This window comes from Centruroides sculpturatus, unplaced genomic scaffold (genome assembly GCF_000671375.1).
Source record: "Centruroides sculpturatus isolate CEXI.00-Female unplaced genomic scaffold, Cexi_2.0 scaffold951, whole genome shotgun sequence".
NCBI lineage: Eukaryota > Metazoa > Arthropoda > Arachnida > Scorpiones > Buthidae > Centruroides > Centruroides sculpturatus.
The window spans coordinates 209,471-231,503 of record NW_019385256.1 but is presented as its reverse complement, the minus strand read 5'-3'; the positions used below and the strand labels follow the sequence as shown (position 1 = coordinate 231,503).

Below are 22,033 nucleotides of genomic sequence, written 5' to 3'. Positions count from 1 at the left end.
GTCTAGCCTAGTACACTGATAGTGCTACTTGTTCATAGATGGCACGTATAATTGAATTAAGTCGTATATTGAGCAAAATGTTTTGTCCAGACAGGATGTATTCCGAATTTGACATATTCTAAAGCAGATGTATACTGAGGTACCACTGTAATAATATAACTACTGCTAGTTTTGTTGCCACTCTAGAAATAGTGAAATAGGTAAAGCCATTTACAGATGGCAATTTCATGAAAGATTGTTTTATTAAAATGTCCAAATATCTTTGTGTTCTTAAAAATAAAACAGAAATAATTGCTAAAATAAAAGACATGACATTGTCTGCTAAGACTGTAAGAAACAGAACTATTCATATGGCAGATGTAACTAGTCAGCAGGTTATGAATTTAAATTCAACACCAGGATTTTTTATTGCCTATGATGAATCTTGTGATGTAACTGATATTGCACAGATTGAATTTATTTATAGATATACTAACTCTGACAGACCTCAAAAAGAGTTACTTGATATACTGCCACTTACAGGATAAACTTAATATGAGAATATGGAATCTGCTGTTATGAATTGTTTGAAAAGTAAAAATATTGATATTAAGAAAATACTATCAATTGCAACCAATGGAGCACCAAGTATGAAAGGTGAAAAGAAAGTTTTTGTTTCTATGTATAAAAAAATTTTGCCCGACTTTTTCTTTTCACTGCATAATTATCCCACCAAGAGGCATTTTGTTCATAAACCTTCCAAAGGAAATAACATTAGTTATGGACCTGGTTGTACAAATTGTGAACAAAATAATGGCAAGACCACTATATCATCAGCAATTTTGTGAACTTCTTAACAAAGTCAATAGCCAATATTCTGATCTTTTACACAATAAAGTGAGGTGGCTTTCCAGAGAAGCAATGTTAATGCAATTTGCTGCTTGTATTGAAGAAATAAAATTATTTTTAAACCAAAAAGATCTTGAATGAGTTGAACTCAATAATCATGATTGGTTACAGAAATTATTTTATGGTGGACATGACTCACATTTAAACAGACTGAAAGAGAAATTGCAAAAGATGGGAAATACAGTTATTCTGCTTTTAGAACAAGTACTTGTTTTTAAACAAAAATTATGTTTGTTTGTCACAGACTTAGGCACATCATTACATTTTCCTATGTTGAAGAAATAACAACAGGATCACTCTTCTCTGACTGCACTTAAATAACAACCAAACTGCGACAAATGAACCTTTAATATGCAGACTTTTTTTTTTAATTAACTTTTCAAACATTTTCGGCCATTTGAATGATCATCTTCAGAAATAAAAATTGAATGATTCCGACTTTTATTCCTGAAGATCATTCAAATGGCCGAAAATGTTTGAAAAGTTAATTAAAAAAGGCTGCATATTAAAGGTTTTTTGTCAAGGTTTGGTTATCAACAGGATCATATTTCAATAGATTAAGATATTTTGTGCAAGTAGTGGTAAATATGAAATTGGAATTTGATGAGAGATTTAAAGAATTTAGAAAGGAAAAGGCAACCTTATCGTTTTTGAGACCACTCAAAATTAATTCTACTGATTTGAATCTTTCACTTTTAATGATATTGATCAAGCAGTTTTCCAACTAGAACTAGCAGATTCAAAAATCAAGGAAATGTGGAGTTCTAAATTTGCAAATCTTAAAAATGAATTAGAAAATTTAGAGAATTGTGATGATGTCACAACAAATAAATGCTCATTTTTCTAATTTATTCTCAATTATTCAAATAACAGAATCGAATAATAATTAAAATAATTTTTGATTTAATATTGATTTACATTTTATGACATTAAAATCAAAAATCTTTAATTTTTTTAAAATTCTTAGGTAACCTCTAAAAAGTTGAATTTTTATCATCATCACAAAAAGCAGATGGACAAATGCAACAATTATATATGATCAAAATCCAATTATAGGCTAGTGGTGCCTTGTACCTCAAATTTAATTCAATCTAGGAGGATGTTCAAACTCTGAAATCTCATTTGAAGTCTTAATCAATTTTTCCCAACAGAACAGAAAGTAAATTAATCCATTTCCTGACTCTATACTCATTTTGATAAACTTAAAACAGCAAATATGCATAATTTAAGGTAAAAACAACAATTAAATGCCCTAATAATAAATTAAAACATAAAAACAAATAAAATACATAAATACTGTAAATTGCATTAATTGGTTATACACTATTGACTTTGGCATCTTAATTAAACATAGCCATCAGATCTATCAAATGTGTACCACTTTCTTCCTTCTCGATAATTTCCTTTTTCATCTCAATCATCAATATTACAAACTTTCTTTTAGATTTTGTTGCTCCCATAAAGTTTTTGGATGCCATGGTTAATAAGTAAATGTTATTTGATATTTGATATATATATATTTGATTGAACAGAAAATTTTTGCATATTTTTAACAGCTGTCATTACCTAACATAGTTTGTGATTTAATTATAACAGTGTGAAATTTAACACATTATTGCTAATGTGAGATTGTATTCTTTGTTTAGATGTTTATTTTAAACCTTTTACTTCACATTTTGTTTGAACAGTTTAAATAGTAAAAAACAAAAATATATATACAGGTAATCCCCGTATAACACGGTAGTTACGTTCCAAAAAATTGCTGTGTTATGCGAATCCGTGTTATATGAAACAAAGAACTAATACGAAAAGGAGGGTTAGGTTCCAAAAATTAAAAAAACATGATGGTATATTTTCATAATTAAGATAAATATCTTCAATAAAATTTTTAAAGTGATACATATTAATATAAATTAAACAATGTTTTCTTCGTCATCACTAAAAACACTATTAATTAACCGAGAGCGTTTTCTTTTTGGCAAGTTATCCTTATCCTCTGAGCATTTTTCTGCATTATCTTCAGATCCATGCTTTACCTTTTGCAAAATGTATGTAATTTTAGATTGCTTGCTTCTAGTTAAAAGGTCTTTATAAATTTCCTTATATGGTTGCTAAGCACTTATGAAGAATAAAGCAAGTATGGAATAAGGGAAAAACATTCGGTGACATCTGAAGCAGAAGCGTCGCGATCTGGCAACATTGAAACAAAGAAGGACCACATGTATCGACAGAAGGCGAAAAGAGAAAATTTACATACTTAAGTACTAATAGTTCACGAAAATAATAATTTTCGTGAACTATTATTACTTATGTAAAAATTTATTACATTTCCTGTTGTACGAGGGTTTTACCCAATTCTCGAACCGTGTTAGAGTAAATCCGTGCTATAAAAGTACCATGTTATACGGGAGATGGTACCAATTCTCTAACTGTGTTAGAGTGAATCCGTGCTATAGAAGTGCCGTGTTATACGGGGGTTACCTGTATATAAAAAAATCAGTTTAAATAAATATAACATCGTACAGACAGTAAACAAATTCTTTATGTATTCCCTAACATCAAACATGTCAAATGTGGTTTAAAAAGTTCTGGTCAGAAAATTTGGAACTTAAGGATACAAAATGTACAGAATCCAAAACCTTCCAACAAAGAAAAATGGCAGGAAGAAATTATTAAGAATCAACAAATAATACACAATTATATATATATAACCAAACACTAAATAAACTAATAAACACTAATAAACTTTTTTTTCACTTTACTAAAAGTAAAGTGAAAAAAGCACTGAAAATATACTACAGTATGTCTATGGAAAGAATCAACTTGAGAGTAACATCACACATGATGTCATTTCAGTTAAATCAATAAGCACATTCCCTAATATCATCATCACTTTTCACTTAATATGTGAATTTTATTCTCACTAGATGGCAAAACAACTTTTCCATTAATTAATTGTGTTAATTTTTTATAACAAACATTAACTGTAAAAATCACACATTTAACAACTATAGCAAACTTCCTCTATTCCAATACCAGACTGAAGCTTCCATGGCACTCTTTATAACGAAGTGACATTTTTAACAAATAAGGAAGAAACAGGAAGTAACTTACTACAACTTAGCAATCAGTGGCTTATGCTCATTGGTTAATACCCAAGTTGATTCTTTCCAGACTATAACACAACAAGAGAGCAAGAGATGACTTTAAGCATAAATGCAATCTTTTGTGTGCCAAACTGCATTTTTTCACTGTATGCACAATTTGAACTGCAAAGCAAATTTTTGTCAAATTTAGCATCCAAACTCGAAGAATTCAAAGTACAAGGCACCATTGTATCAGAGTAACATTCTAGCAAAAATTTATTAAATATTTTAAACTGTGAACATATTAAAAAGCTCTATTTTTTGGTTAATAATAAGTTTTGTATTATCTATCATAAAATTCATAAAATTTATAATGAATAAATAATTTGAAAAACTATTAAATTCAATTTTTTAATTGAACAAAATGGTATATAATCTACACAAACAACGAAAAATATATATAATAATAATTTTATTATTATTATTAAAGAGAACTTAATAAAAAATTACTTGAAGAAAATGCCTATAAAATCGGTACTCTTATTTTTGTGTTGGTAGTTTACCTGTAGATTCTGCTTTTACAAAAATTTACAAACTGAATATGCTAATTTACATATTTTTATATTTTTTGGTTGAGTAAATCTTATTTAAAGTATACTAAATACTGACCCCAGCCTTCTGGAGTTAAAAGTACTTCTAAAAGTCTGTTAACTCCAGATAAGCAGAGTTTTCTAGTTTATTAACAGGCTGGAGTATTCAATTTAGTGTAAAAATCATAGCTATTAAAGAATTCACACACTTTAATGCATAAACAGAAAATGTTATTTACATTATATTAATTTTTACTCAGAATATTTTAAATTGTTGTTCTTTTATTAATAATAACAAAATAAAATCAAGAAACTTTTTCAAATAGAAAATAATACATTTTCAAAAAAAAATCAGTTTGAGAATATCCAAATCTGTTTTAATTACAAAAAGCTTACACATGATAAATATTTTATTATTATATAAATGTACACATTACACACAGATAATAATTACAATAGAGGGTCGTTTATCCGAAACGTTGGTTATCTGAAAGAATTCCAGTCAGGAAATTGAAACTTTCGCTAGTGCTGTGGCACTGCAATCTTTGGCTATATCTTGGGCTACTCTAATATTTTTTATGTTTGTGTATGTGTTTTAGCTGGCAGCCTGTCACTTTTGTGTGGTATTTTTCTGAGGACTGTGTTATGCTGAATCGAACGTTTTTGATACTAGATCAACTTCTAAAATATAATTTTTTTTTTGTTTTTATATTTTTCAATATATTTATTTTGTTTGTAAAAAATACAGAAATAATTTTTAACCATACAATAGCCATGATTATTATTTTAAAAAGTTTACATTAGGCTTAACATCGACGAAAATTCAACACAAAGCAACACGCAACGGAGAAAAATTTCAACATGTGTTAGGTTAATATATTTTTTCGTACATAATCGGTTATCCGAAAAATAAGTTATCCGAACAACCCCAGTCCCCAATTGATTTGGATAAACGACGCTCTACTGTAATAATTCTTTATATAAGTTGTGGAGTCAAAGTAGAGTAAGAAACAAATTCATTGCTATAGAAGTCAAAGTTCCATTTTCATTGATTCTAATTCCTCCAGCAATGAATTTACTTTCAACTCAACACCTGTTCTTTTTTTATTACCTACTTTAATGCTTCTACGGGGTCTTAATCTAATCTTCTATCTTGCATTATAGGAGAATCATGTAATGCAAGATCTTATTTTACGATAATGATTTCCCTACTTCATGATCTTTCTTTTGCATATCATTAATTACTGTGAATTTAAACTTCTGAAAAGGATATCAAAATACATTGTGTTATCTAATTCTAAATTTTTACTGTCAAAACTCATACAAAATGGCTAAGAAAATTTAAGTCTAGTGTTTTTGAATATTTTAAAAATTAAACAAAGCTCAACTTATTCTACTTAAAGAATTTGACATTGATAGAGGGTCAGATGTTCAAATCTCTGATTCAAACAAAACGTAGTGAGCATGTAACCTTAAACACAAACAGTTCCTTATCCAAGTAGTAGGACCTACTTCTGAAGAATTTCCAAAAAAAATGGGCCTCTGAAAATTGACAATTTAGCTTATAAGTCTTTGAAAGATTCACATATCAGAATGGTGATAGCTAAGAGGTTAATTTGTACATAAAAATAAATGTTTTTTCTTCCCATTTTCTCCCTGTGTGTTTTTTCCATAACAACAACTGTATACCTACTTTTGCATCTTCTTATATATATACATATAATAGGTTAATATTACACAAATAATAATTCTGTTTTTTGATTCTTCATTCATAGATAATTCATTTTAACAACAATCATCTGTTTAATAAAATGATTGCATCTTAAAATATGAAATGCTACTAACAGATATATATTCCAAACAAAAATGTATTGCTTCATATTTCAAACTTTTTGATTGGAAATATTCTTGAATTTTTGAAATTTGTTGTATACAAGAATTTACTTTTAGGTAAAAAAAGACAAAGAATTTATTGACAAGAGAGCAAGAGATGACTTTAAGCATAAATGCAATCTTTTGTGTGCCAAACTGCATTTTTTCACTGTATGCACAATTTGAACTGCAAAGCAAATTTTTGTCAAATTTAGCATCCAAACTCGAAGAATTCAAAGTACAAGGCACCATTGTATCAGAGTAACATTCTAGCAAAAATTTATTAAATATTTTAAACTGTGAACATATTAAAAAGCTCTATTTTTTGGTTAATAATAAGTTTTGTATTATCTATCATAAAATTCATAAAATTTATAATGAATAAATAATTTGAAAANGCAGTTAACATCCGAAAAAGAAATTTCTCATGGTTTATTTTAATGTTTAGTTGGCTGAAGAGGAGCTAATGCCTGAAACGCGACTTGTAAATAGCGTCCCAACTGAATAAAGTGGTGAATAATCTGCAAAGTGTTAAATAATGTCACCGTAGTGTGTCTGTAAAAAAGCAAGATAAACTACAACACGGTTTCATCAGAATCAATCAAAAGAAATATTACAAATAAAAGGATGACAAAAATGTATGTATAAATTAATGCACCTTGAAACAATTGGACAGTTAAAAGTGAAATCTTGTCCAGATTCCACTTTTAACTATATACACCTGGGAATTGACTACAGTGTTCTGGCCTCAATCTGCAAATCGAACCAAAATTTTTTAGTGGGTCAGTTCTGGTGCCAAACTACCTCATACTAAATTAGAGCATTGAAATCCCAAACTCTTACGTGCTGCAATCAAAGGTGCAGTGTTGGTAAAACAACACTCGACTCCAACTCCTGATAATTTTAGTAGGCAGACTCCAGCAAAATTAAATACCAAGTCATTTTATGGGAGGCAGAAGCACTCAGAGAGGTACCTACTTTGAACTTGGAAAGGAGCCTGGGGTGTTTACCCAAATATTTTTATACTTAGTATTTTTAATATTTAACTTACATTAATATTTATTTGTATAAAAAAAATTAATTTTTAACAAAAATTTAATAAGATGATAAAGGGGGCAATAAAATTCTACATCCACATATATTCAATAGCATTTGCACTTCAATTTCACCCTTTCAGAAAAGTTACTCCAACTAAAAAGTGTGTGATCTAGCTAATTCAGCCCCTTGTTCAAAAAAGAAAAATATGTACTCTGATCAATTAGTCTGGCTCATTCAGAAAAATAGAGTATTTATTTAGAGCAGAGGTAATAAAGGAATAATTCAAAAATTTATCTTGTAAAAGCCTCTTCGAATTTTGATCAAATAAAAACTGTTTTACAACTATGAAAGAGTATATCCATTATTTTTTTACAGATTTTTTACACACTTTTTTTTATATGAAGCAAACAATACAAGAATTGTTTGAATTTTTGTGTTCTCTTGCAGAATCTGTTAAAAGCTTAAAAATATAGTCAGAGACCAACCTATATGCCTGCAAAGTTTAATTTATCTTGATGGTAAGATATTGAGAAAAATTAACAAAAGTATGCATTCAATTTCCCATAGGATACCAAGTCTGCCTGTGTGGGCTGGACACTTTGCTATTTGTGGCATTAGAATACATTATACTATGTTTATAGAGAAAACAAAGGAATTCAAAATTTATTTGGCCTTTTGAGAACTTCTGTGAATGCAAAGAAATAAGATTACTATTATCTGTTTGTTTCTAATGTTTTAACAACTCAAATAAGCAAGAATTGTTGAAAAATAAAAAACAAAGTTTATCATAAAAGATGGCAAAAATTTATTACTTGAAAACAAGGGGTACCCTGGGGTCAATTCAAATTTAGCCTATTTCTTGTAAGAATTTAGCCTAAATTTTAATTTAGAAAGTTTCTAGAGATGTTTAAATATATTATGAATTACAAAATCATCAAAGTTTTAGATAATTTGTCTATTATAAATGGAAAAAGAAAAACCCAAGAAAAGTGAATGTATTTGAATGTAACTGAAAAGATCAATTAACGTTTGACAAGTGCATGCTTTGGCACAAACTTTACCCATAAACTTAATCTTTTGAACTTTAACATTGTATATTTTAGTATTTTAAAATTAGACCTAATTTTAAAATGCTGTTTGCATTATGACCCAGACAGAGATGTATTCTATTTGTATTCAAAGAATGATTTAAATTGGTTAAACAGTTTCAAAGGAGTTAACTGTCACATGCACGTCAAAGTTGTCATTAAAAGAGCAATATTTCACTCTACTGAATAAATGGCATTTCCATTGAAACTCCATACTGTTTAAAACTGCCATGTTATTCGGATTGAACACCAGTTCAGAGGACGGTGAATTGGTGTTCAATCCAAATAACGCAGCAGTTTTAAACAGTGTGGATTTTCAATAGAAATACCATTATATTCTTTGGGAAAAATTAACTCTGAGAAATTAATGATACCTTGCAGATATATAGACCAGACACTGTACTCTTAGAAAGTATATTTTTCAATTTTTAACATGTTCTACTAGGGATCACAAAAATTCAAACAATTGTTGTTTTGCTTATTTTATATAGTAAATACGCATGTAAAAATCTGTAAAAAATAACAAAATATAGCCTTTACATAATTCTATTATAATATTTATTTAATCAAAATCACAAAGGCTTTTCCAAATTATCCAAGAAAACTGCAGAAAGTTTTATAATTTTCACATCACAGCACATGCAATTTTGTGAGTTCATAGCTGAAATTTGGTGTAAAGTAGTTTGGGACCATGGTTGATCCACAAAAAAGTTTTGACTCAATTGAAAATTTAGGCAGGAACACCATAGACCAGTGTTTCTCAATGGGGGTGATATCGTCCCCATGTGGGCATTTTTCCATGTTCAGGGGGCAATTAGTAACAATTTATATTTTGGATGGCAAAAAACAATTTTCTGGACAATATAGTAGAACATTATATTAAGAATAATTAGATATTTTATTCATTATATCGTACAATAATTAAACAAATAACATTATACTAGTCAATAGTCTATTCAATGCAGTACGAATTTGGCATTAGCCCTGGCCCTCGGCATCAGAATTTTGAAGTAAAGGGGGCGATACTACATAACGGTTTTATTGAAGGAAGCGATACTACGTTGAAGGGGGCGATGATTCATAGAGGTTGAGAAACACTGCTATAGACCATAGTAATGATCTTTCACCAATATTTAAAAGGTGCATTAATTAAGATTTACTCCATGTTACCTATTTCAAAAATGACTGAAATTATTGGATTTACAATATATAATTAACTCAAAGACACCGAAATTCAATGAAGAACAGAATGACTTTAAACAGAGTTAAAAACATTAGTTCATTTAATAAATTTGTGTTCTTCACTGGATTTAGAGATTGTTGAGTTAATTATTTCAAAAACTTTTTATATAAATAACTAAGCCCATATTTATATAGTAACAATAAAGTATCTAAACACTTTTATTTTTAAATAAATAAAAATTTCAAAACTATCTGCTGAACATTATTTGATTATTATCCAATCTCCAAAATTTTTATTACATACCTCTTATTTTAACATTAAATCTTAACTGGAAAAAGTACTATTAATTAGGCTATGCTTAAATAGCCTCACATTCTTTAATACCAATTAAAAATTTTTAAATGAAAATATATTATATTTTAAAACAAATATTTATAGATTTCAATTAATTTAAAATCTGAATATTTTTAATGAAACTGAAAAATTATCAAACTGTGTTTCAGCAATCTGTATTTTAAAATTTGTATATGTTTATTAATTTAAAAGTGAAATTTTTATGAAATTAAAAATTTTATAGTCACAGTTAAATTTATTTTTATATTAAAATAAAATCTTATATGTTATAAAAAAAAAAAACAAAAATTTGAAATTTTATGATACATGCTTAATGAGAATAACTGTCATAATAATTTAAATTTCAATCACTTAAAAACAAAACAAAATTGTGTAATTATTTTCACTAGATAAAACATAAAGAGGAAAAAATGTTATATCATTGTATTTATAGCATAATTTATACATTCATGTTTACTGAACTTTCACATTTTATCCAAAATATTATGAACTTTTAATATTCCAAGATAAAAATATGTAATGAATTATTTAATAAGATTCAATAATCAAATAAATATTGTAAAATTCAGTTTAATTTTATCCACAATAATAATTAAAACTATAGGATTATAAATAATAAATATAGTAATGATAATCAGTTTTAGTTCATCATACTGTATGTAAATATCATTCCACATCAAAATATTCTCTGATATTGTATTTATCTAAAAATTAATTTTTGATACTCTTTTGTTGTTATTGAGAAGATTATGTCTTGTTTATAAAATCGTACGGCCCGATTTTCTTACCAGCACAGAGGTATGAAGGGGTACATGTCAAGAGTTGATATTTGGCACAGAGTATTAGGTGTTCAAATCATTTGTGCATAAAAAAAATCCAGACTCATAGGTAGTCAGGGGACTAAGAACCGAGTCAAAATAAAATACAAAATGGTGACCCTCTTCTATAAACAGGCAAAACAAGAACCTCACCCCACTGAAGTCAGATGGGGGAGAGTACCACCCACAGTCATTCTAAGAACTCTGACCTTAGGACTGAACAGGTAATTTCTTCTATGTTAAATAAAATTTGTAATCAATTTTGTAAATTTGAGTGTGCTTCAAATATGACGTTAAAATGGTTTTATGCTGTTACAAGTGGGTTTTTTTTAACATTATCTAGTATAGTAAAATCTTGGGACCAATAAAAATTTGATGTTATATTAGGGTTGTCATTACATCCAATGACGTTATAATTGAGTTAAACTGTATATTGTTTGCACAAAATAAAAAAAATAATTTCGGACAATACAATAGCCATAATTATTTTTTTCAAAAATGGGAAATTTTCGTTATGTATCAACAAAAATTCAACCCGGGCCGACGCACAATGAAGAGAAATTTCAAAATTGGATAGGTTAATTTCATTGAAAATGCATCATGAACGACCTCATGGTCGTGGCCGGCAAAGTTTGAATGATCACACCCAAAAGCAGCGATACAAAAGAAGATTGGAGAATGAGAACGAGACCCACCTTGAGCCTCAAAGTGATTCTGCTTAGTAGTGAGTCTCCAAGACATAAGTCCTTGTCCCAAATACGGCTTTGCCGTTTTACTTGTTTTTTCTTTAATATAGTTTTAAATAAAATTCAAGAGTAAATTACACACAAATAAATAAAAATAAACTGCTTTAACTAATGCATAGAAATGAAAAAAAATACAGTGGAACCTCTATATTCGTAATATTCGATATTCATCATATTTTGATGGCTTTTTTATTTTTCCATATTTGTCAGTATTTTCTGTATTCATCATCATTCCTAACATCAGAAGTGGCACTACAGTTGCACGCCCGAGCTAATCAACTAGCCATGCTAGCTAGCTATAGTTAATCAGTCTGCTTTGTGCAGTCGTCGTGTGTGTTGTTGAGTTATTGAAAAATAATCAATGCGAGAAAACCAAGTTCCAATTACTCCAAAGTGGCACCCAAATGTTGCTATAGTCAACCAAAATACAAATACATTCAATGTAATTGCCTACTTGAGAAAAGTTTTAAAAAGCAGACAAAAACACACAACACTAGACAAGTTCTTTATTAAATCAAGTGTTACTGAATCATTGGCAAAACAGACCCCATTATCATAATTGGAATTGCCTAATGTTTTAATTGATATGTCTTCTTCTAAACAATAATACTATATCAATAATACTGTTTTTCCCCTTCTACCACTATACTGTATTTAATTTAGTACAGTAAAGATAAAGTTTTACAAACAACATAATTTTTATTCTTGTACCCTTTTTTCAGGATGGGAACAGATTTATTGAATATCAGTTATTTATTATGAGAAAAATTGTTTCTATATTCATCATATTCCATATTTGTTAGATCCTTAGGAACAAATTAATGACGAATATAGAGGTTCCACTGTATGCAAATATTTTTGTCTAATTCACCATCTTCAGGCATACTAAAAACATTTGTTGCTGTAAAGGCAAATTAAGTGATGTGTTCAGATCATTCTTTTAACATAAATATATTTGAATTTGATGTCTTCAAATGTTCAAGAAAGTTGCTTCTACATTGACAATAAAAAACCATGTCTATACACAAATTACTATTTAACCAAAATTACATTTTTTTAAAATATTATTTAAAATTGATTGTAAAAATTATTCCTGGGAAAAATAGTAATATAAGTCAATTTAACAGCAAACAGTATTTCAATTTTTTATATTATATAAATCCAAATTTAAACATACAAAAAACAAATTAGTAAATTAAATTGTCAAATTACTTTATGCAAACTAACATGTTAAAAAATTTCAAGAAAACTTATTTTTCATAAACACTATACATATAACAAAAATCTAAAAAGAAAAACTACAAGAAAGAAAATGTATTCATCCACATCATTTAACAGGCATCATCTTTTCTAAATGGGTTTCAGTTATATGAGTAGTTTTTATTTAAGTATACTCAGTTCAAGTTGTTGAATTTAATTTAAAGATCTTGTTAAAATAGTTAGTTTTGGTTCTTCTTTGCCATTCAAAACTAATTACTTTAACAAGATCTTTGCCAAAAATAAATAAATATAATAATAATATACATAAAACAATTTTACCAATGGTTTATAGTTTATATATATGCTTTATTATTAAACAACAGCATATAGATAGATCTAAACCTGAACATATAAAAATAATTTACTATAAAGCTGTTCTACTATCAAACATATAAATTATATAATTTAACTGAATATATTACTGATATGACAATTATTCATTTACCTGAAACTTTTCAAAGAAGCATTTTAAAATAACTGTTATTTTGAAAGATCTGAAATTTTATCAGTATAACATATACAGTTGCTTTTTGGAATATGAAATGCATTATAAAATTAGTTTAGTATAAATTTACTAAGACCATTAAAATTAATTTTAAGATTATGTTAAATTTAAAATTTCAATTAACTTTTCAGATAAGACAGCTTTTGTATGAACAAGAAATTTAAAAACAATAATAATAGCAAGAATGGGGCAAATATTTTCATCGTTAATTATTTTAAACTTTCCTATAATACATTAGAACAAATTCAATTAAATAATAAACAAAATTTAAAATTAATGTGAAATATATATAACTTTATGAAGTCATTAATTTGTTAACATAAACATTAAATTATTACAAATAATTTAATGTTTATGCTGTCATGACCAATAAATCTTAATATGAATTTTTATACTAAAAAAAAAATTTTTTATCAATATTTGGTCTAGTTATTTTTAGTGCAAAATGTTACCTAACACACAGTTTACTCTTTAAACAATGTTTACATAATTTGTAAAACCTACCACAATATGTTTTCTTCTTAATGATGCCTTCATATAAACTATAATTTAGTAGAAATAACAATCTGAAAAATTATTATTTGGGACATAAAGAATTTTTTAATTTTCCTGAGTCGATCCTTCAGAAGTAGTATGATTTCTGTGTTTTGTTTTCAAAACAATCAAAAAATCAATAGACTATCTGTAACTGTCTTCTCAAAAATCTGTTTCCCAAAATTTACTGCAGCTTCCGTTCGATAAATTTTTAATTATTTGAATATTCTTCAATCATTAGACATTTTTATAATTACATAAATCTTGTTTAATATCTTTCATATAATAATTTGATGAAATTACATGAAATTAATAAAATTGAAATCAGTTAATAAATAGAAAATTGTAATTGCAAATGTATTCAAATAGAAGAAAGAAATGTTGTCAACATTTCNTATCTATATAGAAAGCATTTGCCCATAAAGATCCTATTTAGCTGATCATGTTTACCTCATCCATTAACAAAATTTTTTTTAAAATTGATTAAAAATTCAATTGAATAATATAATATATCATCTGATTCTGTCACTTTATTTTCAATAGAGTCCAATAGGGTCTCTCCAACTAACCTCATACTGATGGGCTTGATTTCTGTCGATGTACCTGTAACATAAAAAATATCGATTATTTATGCTCTCTGATATTAAATAATATGATAAAGATCAATCTAAACTGATATATATTAAAATAATTTCGTATAAATTTGACAACAAACATAAAACATGGCGTCAAACGACAATGGGTGCATAGAGTGAAACGTTTTGAATATTGACGTATAGAAATATCGTATTGAAAGTTACTCGTACCCATCATTGAGTCTTGGGAGTTTCCTTGCATGCATTACCATTAATGCTTAAACAATTTTTATTATCTCTACTACACCGAGATCTTTTTAAAAATTAAATTGAAGCGGAATCATTTAGACACTCCAATATGCACCATGACACATCCGGGTTCTAAGTATATTTTATAAAGTGGAGAAATAAATTCTTCATTGTTAACGGAACGTTTAAAAATCGTTAATATTATTTATAAACGATAAAAATAGCGAAATTTATTTATAATAATTAACGGATAGATTGTCGCAATTCCGCACTCCTATACGTCACGTGACGGATGATACGCCGAGTCACGTGATTCTGATAAATAGTATTTTGACGAAAAAGAATTTGCTCAATGTATTCAATACTCATTTCGTTTTAATATACATATATATATATTTTTTCCTTTCAAAATATAAAGGCTTCTCCAGATGGCTAAATCAAAACTACTTATATAAAATTTTACATAATAAGGTGTGTATTATTTTTATTGTAGTTAGGGTTAAGTTAGTATTATATTATTTAATTATAATAATAATGCATTTAAATTATTCAAAAGATTGAAAATAAACTTGATGTTAGTAATCAGAATCAATGAACAACAAAGTTAGGCAAGACTCATTTGCTTTTCAATTTTAAACCACGTTTCACATACTTAAACTTTTCATTACGTTTAATGTGTTATAAATGGAGTATTTTCGTATAATTTTAACCTTCAATTAAGAGAAGGTTTAAAACAAGAACCGAATTAATGAAAAACAAGACTTCTGTCTACCTAAATATCAGGTATCTTTCGTAATTGTTTATATGTAATTACGTTGCTATTTATTAACGTTACGTCAGTTTTAAAACACTTTATTTTAATCAAAAGAATAAGAGTGATCATAATTTAAGTAAAAGTATGCTTATTCAAAAGTTTTAAATGTAAAACTTTTAAATTCGACAAAAATTATGAGATCTGTAATAATTAGTAAAATATAAATCTGAGATGTTACCACTAGACATTATTAATGAGGAATGAGTCATTACAAGTGAGTTCAGTTTACATTTTTTTAGTAAATTAGTTTGAATTCTTTGAATAGTTTGAATAGTTAATTTTTAAGTTGTTTACAAGACATTTCAATCAGTTTTTCAAATATGAAATAATGTTTTAGGTATGCATTAGGCTAGAATGATTTGCTCGTGTTTGTTTCTAGAGGTAACGCCTTTTTTTTCTGTACATTTATGACTCTCACTGACCTTAAAATTCTAGATCAGCTATATTATTAATAGCGAGGTTGCAGCCGAAGTTTTCATCTCTAAAAAGTGAAAATTGGTCACAACCTCGCTGATTTTTTAATTATAAAACATATATTTGATACTATTTGCAAAGAATATTATACTAACAAGAAGACCCTATGGCTTTGGGAAAATGGATTTTGATGATCTGTAGTGTAGAGGTAGTACACCATGTGAGTGTACTACCTGTAAAATACTAAAGTGCAACACTCAAATATCATCGAGAAAAACTGAACTTAAAAGTTTTCTTTAGCACTTTATATATATGTTACATGTACTTTTGCTTGAGTGTGCTGTGGCATGAGTGGTAACGCTCCTGACTCGTACGCTTGCATTCAGAAGAATAAATTTCTTTTACTCATTGACTCATGGACAGGACAAACAAAAGCAGAATTGTATTATGAAGTATTCCAAGATGACGAAAAAATGCCTACATGCACAACTAAAATTATATCATCAAAATGTACTGTTAGTTCAACCATGTGATATCTATTTTTATAGACAAATAAAAAATTTCATTAAACGATTACAAAATAATGCTGAAATACTGGACAAAAATTATGAAATTCATTCTCGAAAGGATTGCCTGAAAAAACATTCAATTATCCATCATCAATTATTAGCATCAATATTTTATGACATGATAAAATATCCTTGGTATGCCAGTGAACTCTGATATCAGAAAGTTTTTTACAAATGTAAATGAAGTGTGTTTCTCATCAGACCATTTACAAATATCTTGCAATTGTAAAAAAGCAGCATTTATTTGTTGTTCTTGGTGTAGACAAAATTTTTGTTTTGAATGTTTTTACTATAAGTATCATTCAGGACCATGTACTGTACATCTGATAATGATGTGTAATTATATAATATTGCTTCAATAAATTAAGTTCATTTTTCTCGATTATATTTGAGTGTTGCACTTTAGTATTTTACAGGTAGTACACTCACATGGTAGTACACTCTACACCAAAGATCATCAAAATCCGTTTCCCCAAAGCTGTAGAGTCTCCTTGTAAAATCAATATTCAGAGAAAGCTGTGAATAAAGAAATAAAGATTATTTCATGATTAAAGATTATATTTTACTAGCAGACCCCGCCACGTGTTGTTGTGGCTCAAAATGTATCTATTATAAATGTATAACACTTCCCCCGTGTGGGAGGGGGGAATTTTTCGAAAAATTTCTTCTTAGTGTACATTCTCTTGTCGTACCCTATTAAAATGCAATCAAAAACGCAAAAACCCGCATATAAAATAGTATAATAGAAGCCAAGTTCTTCAAGGTAAGCCTTAATCCTGTCCCTCTCCCCACGGGGGGAATATCGAAAAATCCCTTTTTAGTGTATATTCTGTTGACATACCCTATTAAAACGCAATCAAAAACGCAAAACACCGCATCTAAAATAGTAGAAATAGAAGCAGAGTTCTTTACGGTAAACCTTAATCCTGTTCATCTCCCCCCAGTGGGAGGAATTTCGACATGTATATTATATAAAAACACGTGCATATTCGAATGCAGCGTTGTGTGAAAATTTCAAAGGAATTGGTAGGAACAAACGAACAATACATTTTTATTTATATAGATAGATAGAAGATGATCTGCTTTAGTTCATCCTCACAGAAAAGCAAACTTAGGGCGTCATACTCGTAGCGCCATCTGTTGGACATAAAAGCCTTAACCCTAGATGATATCTTTTAATTTATATGAATGTTTAACAAAAAATCTGCAGGTTTGATTAGTGATAAACATTCCAGGGGTCATAAAGATGCTACAGTTAAAATTTGGTAACGATTGGTTTAGTAGTTTTCACGGTTAGTGGTCACAAACGAAAAATACGTTGTCTCTTTATGTAGTAGTATAGATAATTGCATTTAAGCAATACATAAATGATAAATTAATCCTTCATTAACGTGTTGTAATTAAGTAATGCTAAACCACTTTTTTGTAATCAAGACATAATAAAGATGATATAAATGTTTCGAACATTATCTTTAAAAACATTGCTATATTCAATAATAAATCATTTTGCTTATTGTGGATAATTATCTTTAAATTTGTTCTGTACATATAAGTTAAAAGGAACTATAGTTTAATCATTGAATCTTGTAAAGCAGAACAGATTTAAATTTATTAAACCTAATTTGAATCAAACATAGGTTTCTGTACTTTTTAATTGTTTTTTTTTTTATCAAATAAAGGCAAAATATACCAATATCCAGGACAAAAATGTAAGACAGCTAACATTTTTGATAATGTTAAATGGTCATGTTCAGACTATGTGACCACTGCAACTGTTAAAATGTGGATTTCCATACATGAGTTAAGAGGGGTGACATGAGAGAGCGGAAAGGGAGAGAGGGGTGTAAGATTATAGCTCTTATATTAACTCCATGCTAGTGGGAAGGATTCTATATCACAAAAGTCTATAGTGACATTTAGTGTTTACTGCATTTTACATCGTTTTACTGCAAAAACAAATCTTTATTCATAAATAAAAAATTTAAATTTATGTAATTCATTATATAAACATTAGATGTATTAATTAATGTAAATCATAAAGTTTGTATTAAAAAAATACCAATAAAAAGTATAAAGGAAAAATAAGTACAGTATAATGGTATTAAAATCTGAAAAGACTTAACATTCTCAAATTAAAAAAATTAAAACTTAATTTATTTGATAATTTATTTATTTAATTGTTACTTTATTGAAAATTTTTGTACATAAACACATATAGAAATATAATCAAATTTACTAATAAGTTCTTTTAGACTTTCTTGTATGCCAAATAATAACTGTATTTAAAATCAAAACAGTTTAAATATGAATTTTAAGCTAAAGTTATTCTGAAGATGAGAATACTTTTCAAAAGGATTAAGTTAAAAAATAATTTATAATTTGATTCCTAAAAGAAGTCTTTGTGCATTTTCAGTACTCAGACAGACAGACATTATTCATATAGAAGGATGTCTGAACTCTGAAAAATATGTTAAGTTGTTAGAGTAGCAATTGCTATGCCATGGAAAGATATTAAGTGGAAATGATTACCTTTTCCAACAGGATAATTCACCATGCATATATCTGATACAATATACTAGTGTATTACAAAGAACAGTGTTAAGGCGGCTATACACGATGGGTTAATCCTCAAAGGAGTAATCATGCATGCCTGATTTTGAGTCATTCTTGGAAGTGTATGGGGGAAAATTTAACAGTTTCGGCGAACTGTACCGACCACCTGAGTAGAATCGGCCATATTCTTTAGGTTAATTCTCAAAGGAGTAATCATGCATGCCTGACCTTTATAATTCTTGGTAGTTTATGGGGGACAATTTAACAGCTTCGGCGACCTGTACCGACCACCTGAGTAGAATTGAAAAACCATTTGATTTTCCTGGCGCAGTGTCAGACTGCGCAGGCCGACCTAAACGTGTGTGAGAACAATGTCTCGTGAATGTTTGGAAGAATTATTTTCTATAACCTTATTAACTTTTATTATTTATAACCTAATAAATTAATTTTTCAGGTTATAAATTATTTTCGGATCAAAAATTTCTTGAGTAAATTAAAATTATAAATAATTTTAATATTTAGAAAACTTCTCAATTCATTTCTTCCGTTTTCATAAAACATCTTGATACTCTTTATCATTTTCTTCTACATTTTAAAAAATTTATTGTTTTAATATCCAAGTAAATTAAAAGATGACAACTTAAAATAAGACAAAGTTTAATAAATTCTTTTTAATTATTAAATTATAAAATTAATTTGCGATAATAATGTTTACAATTTGTACTAATATCGGATGTGGTTGAGAATTATTAATATATATTCGTCTATAAAATTTAATCCATGAATTTATTTGGTAGTAAAATCAACTTGCCATTGATCTTTCGCTGATAATTGATGCTTTTTAACATAATCTATAGCCCAAGATTTCTCTTGAAATAATTTTGTGATCTGAAATAATTCCATTAAAAAATTATTTATATGAAAAATTAATTTTGTGATCAGTGCTACCCAAACCACTACTACTACTATTTACACCATAGACTTCTATGCATACTTTTTTCCCGCAAGTTTTAATAGAATTTGTTGTCAATAAACATCTGTGGCTTAATAATAAACACAATGGCGTAGCGAACATAACTGCACCCAGGCCACAACACTATATTGGCGCCCCCTCCCCCTTCAGAAACAAATTTTGTTTTTCTTGGAAACCATTTGGCTTCTCTCTGCCAGTGGCACCCGGGGCAAGCTGCCCCACTCTCTGCTGAGAGGTTTTCTTCGTTTGTGAGCGATAGGAAATTCTGAAGTTCCTCAAGGCCAGGCAGCCTCAAAGGATTAACCCATTGTGTATAGTCGCCTTTACTGTTCTGGAATGGCCAGTTGTAAGTCCAGACTCAGTGGAAAATCTGTGGAGTTATCTAGTCTGCAATGTATAGAAGCATGGCATGGCACTTGGTATTGACACATGTACAATGTATAGAAACATGGCACTTGGTATACATTGGCACTTGGTAACAATACCATCTGTAGCAAGCAATAAAAGTGGCATAGGGGTTCACATTATGTTCACATTACCACATCTTTTATTGAGCTTGATAGATTCAATGCCAAACCAAATTTTCGAGTTTATCCTAAATAAACATCTTATTAAACTACTACTAAGAAAAAAAATATTTGTAGGCCTAGGCCTATTGCTTTCCTTTATTTTACTAGCTGTACACAGTTTATATTTTTGACCATACAAGTTAATGGAATTACTTGTGCTAATTATTTTAGTCTCGCATTCAGATAAAAAATGCATTAAAAATATTTTTAAAATATGTATGCTATTTTATAAAATAAAACTTTCTATTTTATAAACTACTGCATTTTATATTGAGTTTATAATTTTGACCAGCTGTATATAGTAAAAGATATCACACTAATGAATATATTTTTGACATATTAAATTTTTTATATTATAAATTTGTATAAATATTAATAAAAATAAAAATTCAATAGCTACTTTAAATAAGTTTGATATTAACATCATCTTTGCAGTCTGGCTCAATAATTATTTGCTCTTAGTACTTACAATGTTAAAATTAATGATTATGCATTTTTAGAATTTTAACCTTTCTATGATATTCAATGGGGATCAGTTCACAGCACTCTTTTTTTCCTGCTTTTATCAACTAGCACTTCTTTCATATTAGATCAATTGTAATAGCTTATGCTAATGACACAAAATTAATTAAAATAATGCTGCAGTCAGATTTAATTTGCATTGCTTCCATGTTTCTTGTCTCTAACCTGCTTATTAATCCTAATAAATTTGCTATAACTGTCACTTTACTGTAACAATACTAACAATACAGTAGACCCCCCTATAATTTTGGTCCCTATAATTACAATTCCTATAAAAGTGTGAAAAAATTGCGACAGTACCCGTAAAAACCCGTAAAAAACTCCTATAATTACGTAAAATGTCATCGGGCAGCCGAACTACTTTCCCGCCGTCCGTAGTGCCACGCTACGGAGAGATTACTATCGTCTGTACAGTATTATATATAAATTAGGTACTGTACATATAATTATATATAAATTAGGTACTGTATATATAATTATATATTAACTTATTGTAACTTTATTATAATTAAATATATAATTTCTGCCGTCTAGCGTGGCGCCACGCTACGGAGATTTTACGCTAACTATTGTCTGTACAGTATGTAAATTAGGTACCGTAAGTCTTATACAGTACTGTAATTTTATACATTTCTTGTGAAAGAAACATTTCTTATTCAACGGCGATTAAAATTATTTATATTAATGATGTCTCCGAAGTTCAAGGAACTATTAGCAGAAAAATAAGTTATTAGAAATCGGCGGCAGTTTGCTGAGCTGTTCCGCGACGAAAACAATGTTGAGCAATGGCGATGTCGAATGGTGACACTCGGTAAGTAATCCTACAATTTTTT

At 28.3% G+C, this 22,033-nt stretch overlaps 2 protein-coding genes across 3 annotated transcripts in view; one reads left to right on the top strand and one right to left on the bottom strand.

Moving 5' to 3' along the window:
* The window catches only part of LOC111636788 (WW domain-containing adapter protein with coiled-coil-like), an 81,952-nt gene extending 67,018 nt beyond the window's left edge, over window positions 1-14,934 (bottom strand). The window contains exons 1-2 of the mRNA XM_023382120.1: window positions 14,769-14,934; window positions 14,532-14,565 (exon numbers count right to left, since the gene is read on the bottom strand). Of these exons, the coding sequence (XP_023237888.1) occupies window positions 14,532-14,565; window positions 14,769-14,809 (75 nt within the window). The 5' untranslated portion in view covers window positions 14,810-14,934. The remainder of the gene's footprint in view (window positions 1-14,531; window positions 14,566-14,768) is intronic.
* A 156-nt stretch (window positions 14,935-15,090) lies between these two features.
* Window positions 15,091-22,033, top strand: part of LOC111636790 (MAGUK p55 subfamily member 7-like) — a 112,654-nt gene continuing 105,711 nt past the window's right edge. The window contains exon 1 of one of the 2 annotated variants that reach the window (XM_023382122.1): window positions 15,091-15,257. The gene's annotated coding sequence lies outside the window, so the exon portion shown is untranslated. Of the gene's footprint in view, window positions 15,258-15,290; window positions 15,570-22,033 lie in introns of those variants that run through there. The other variant, XM_023382123.1, reaches the window with a different exon arrangement.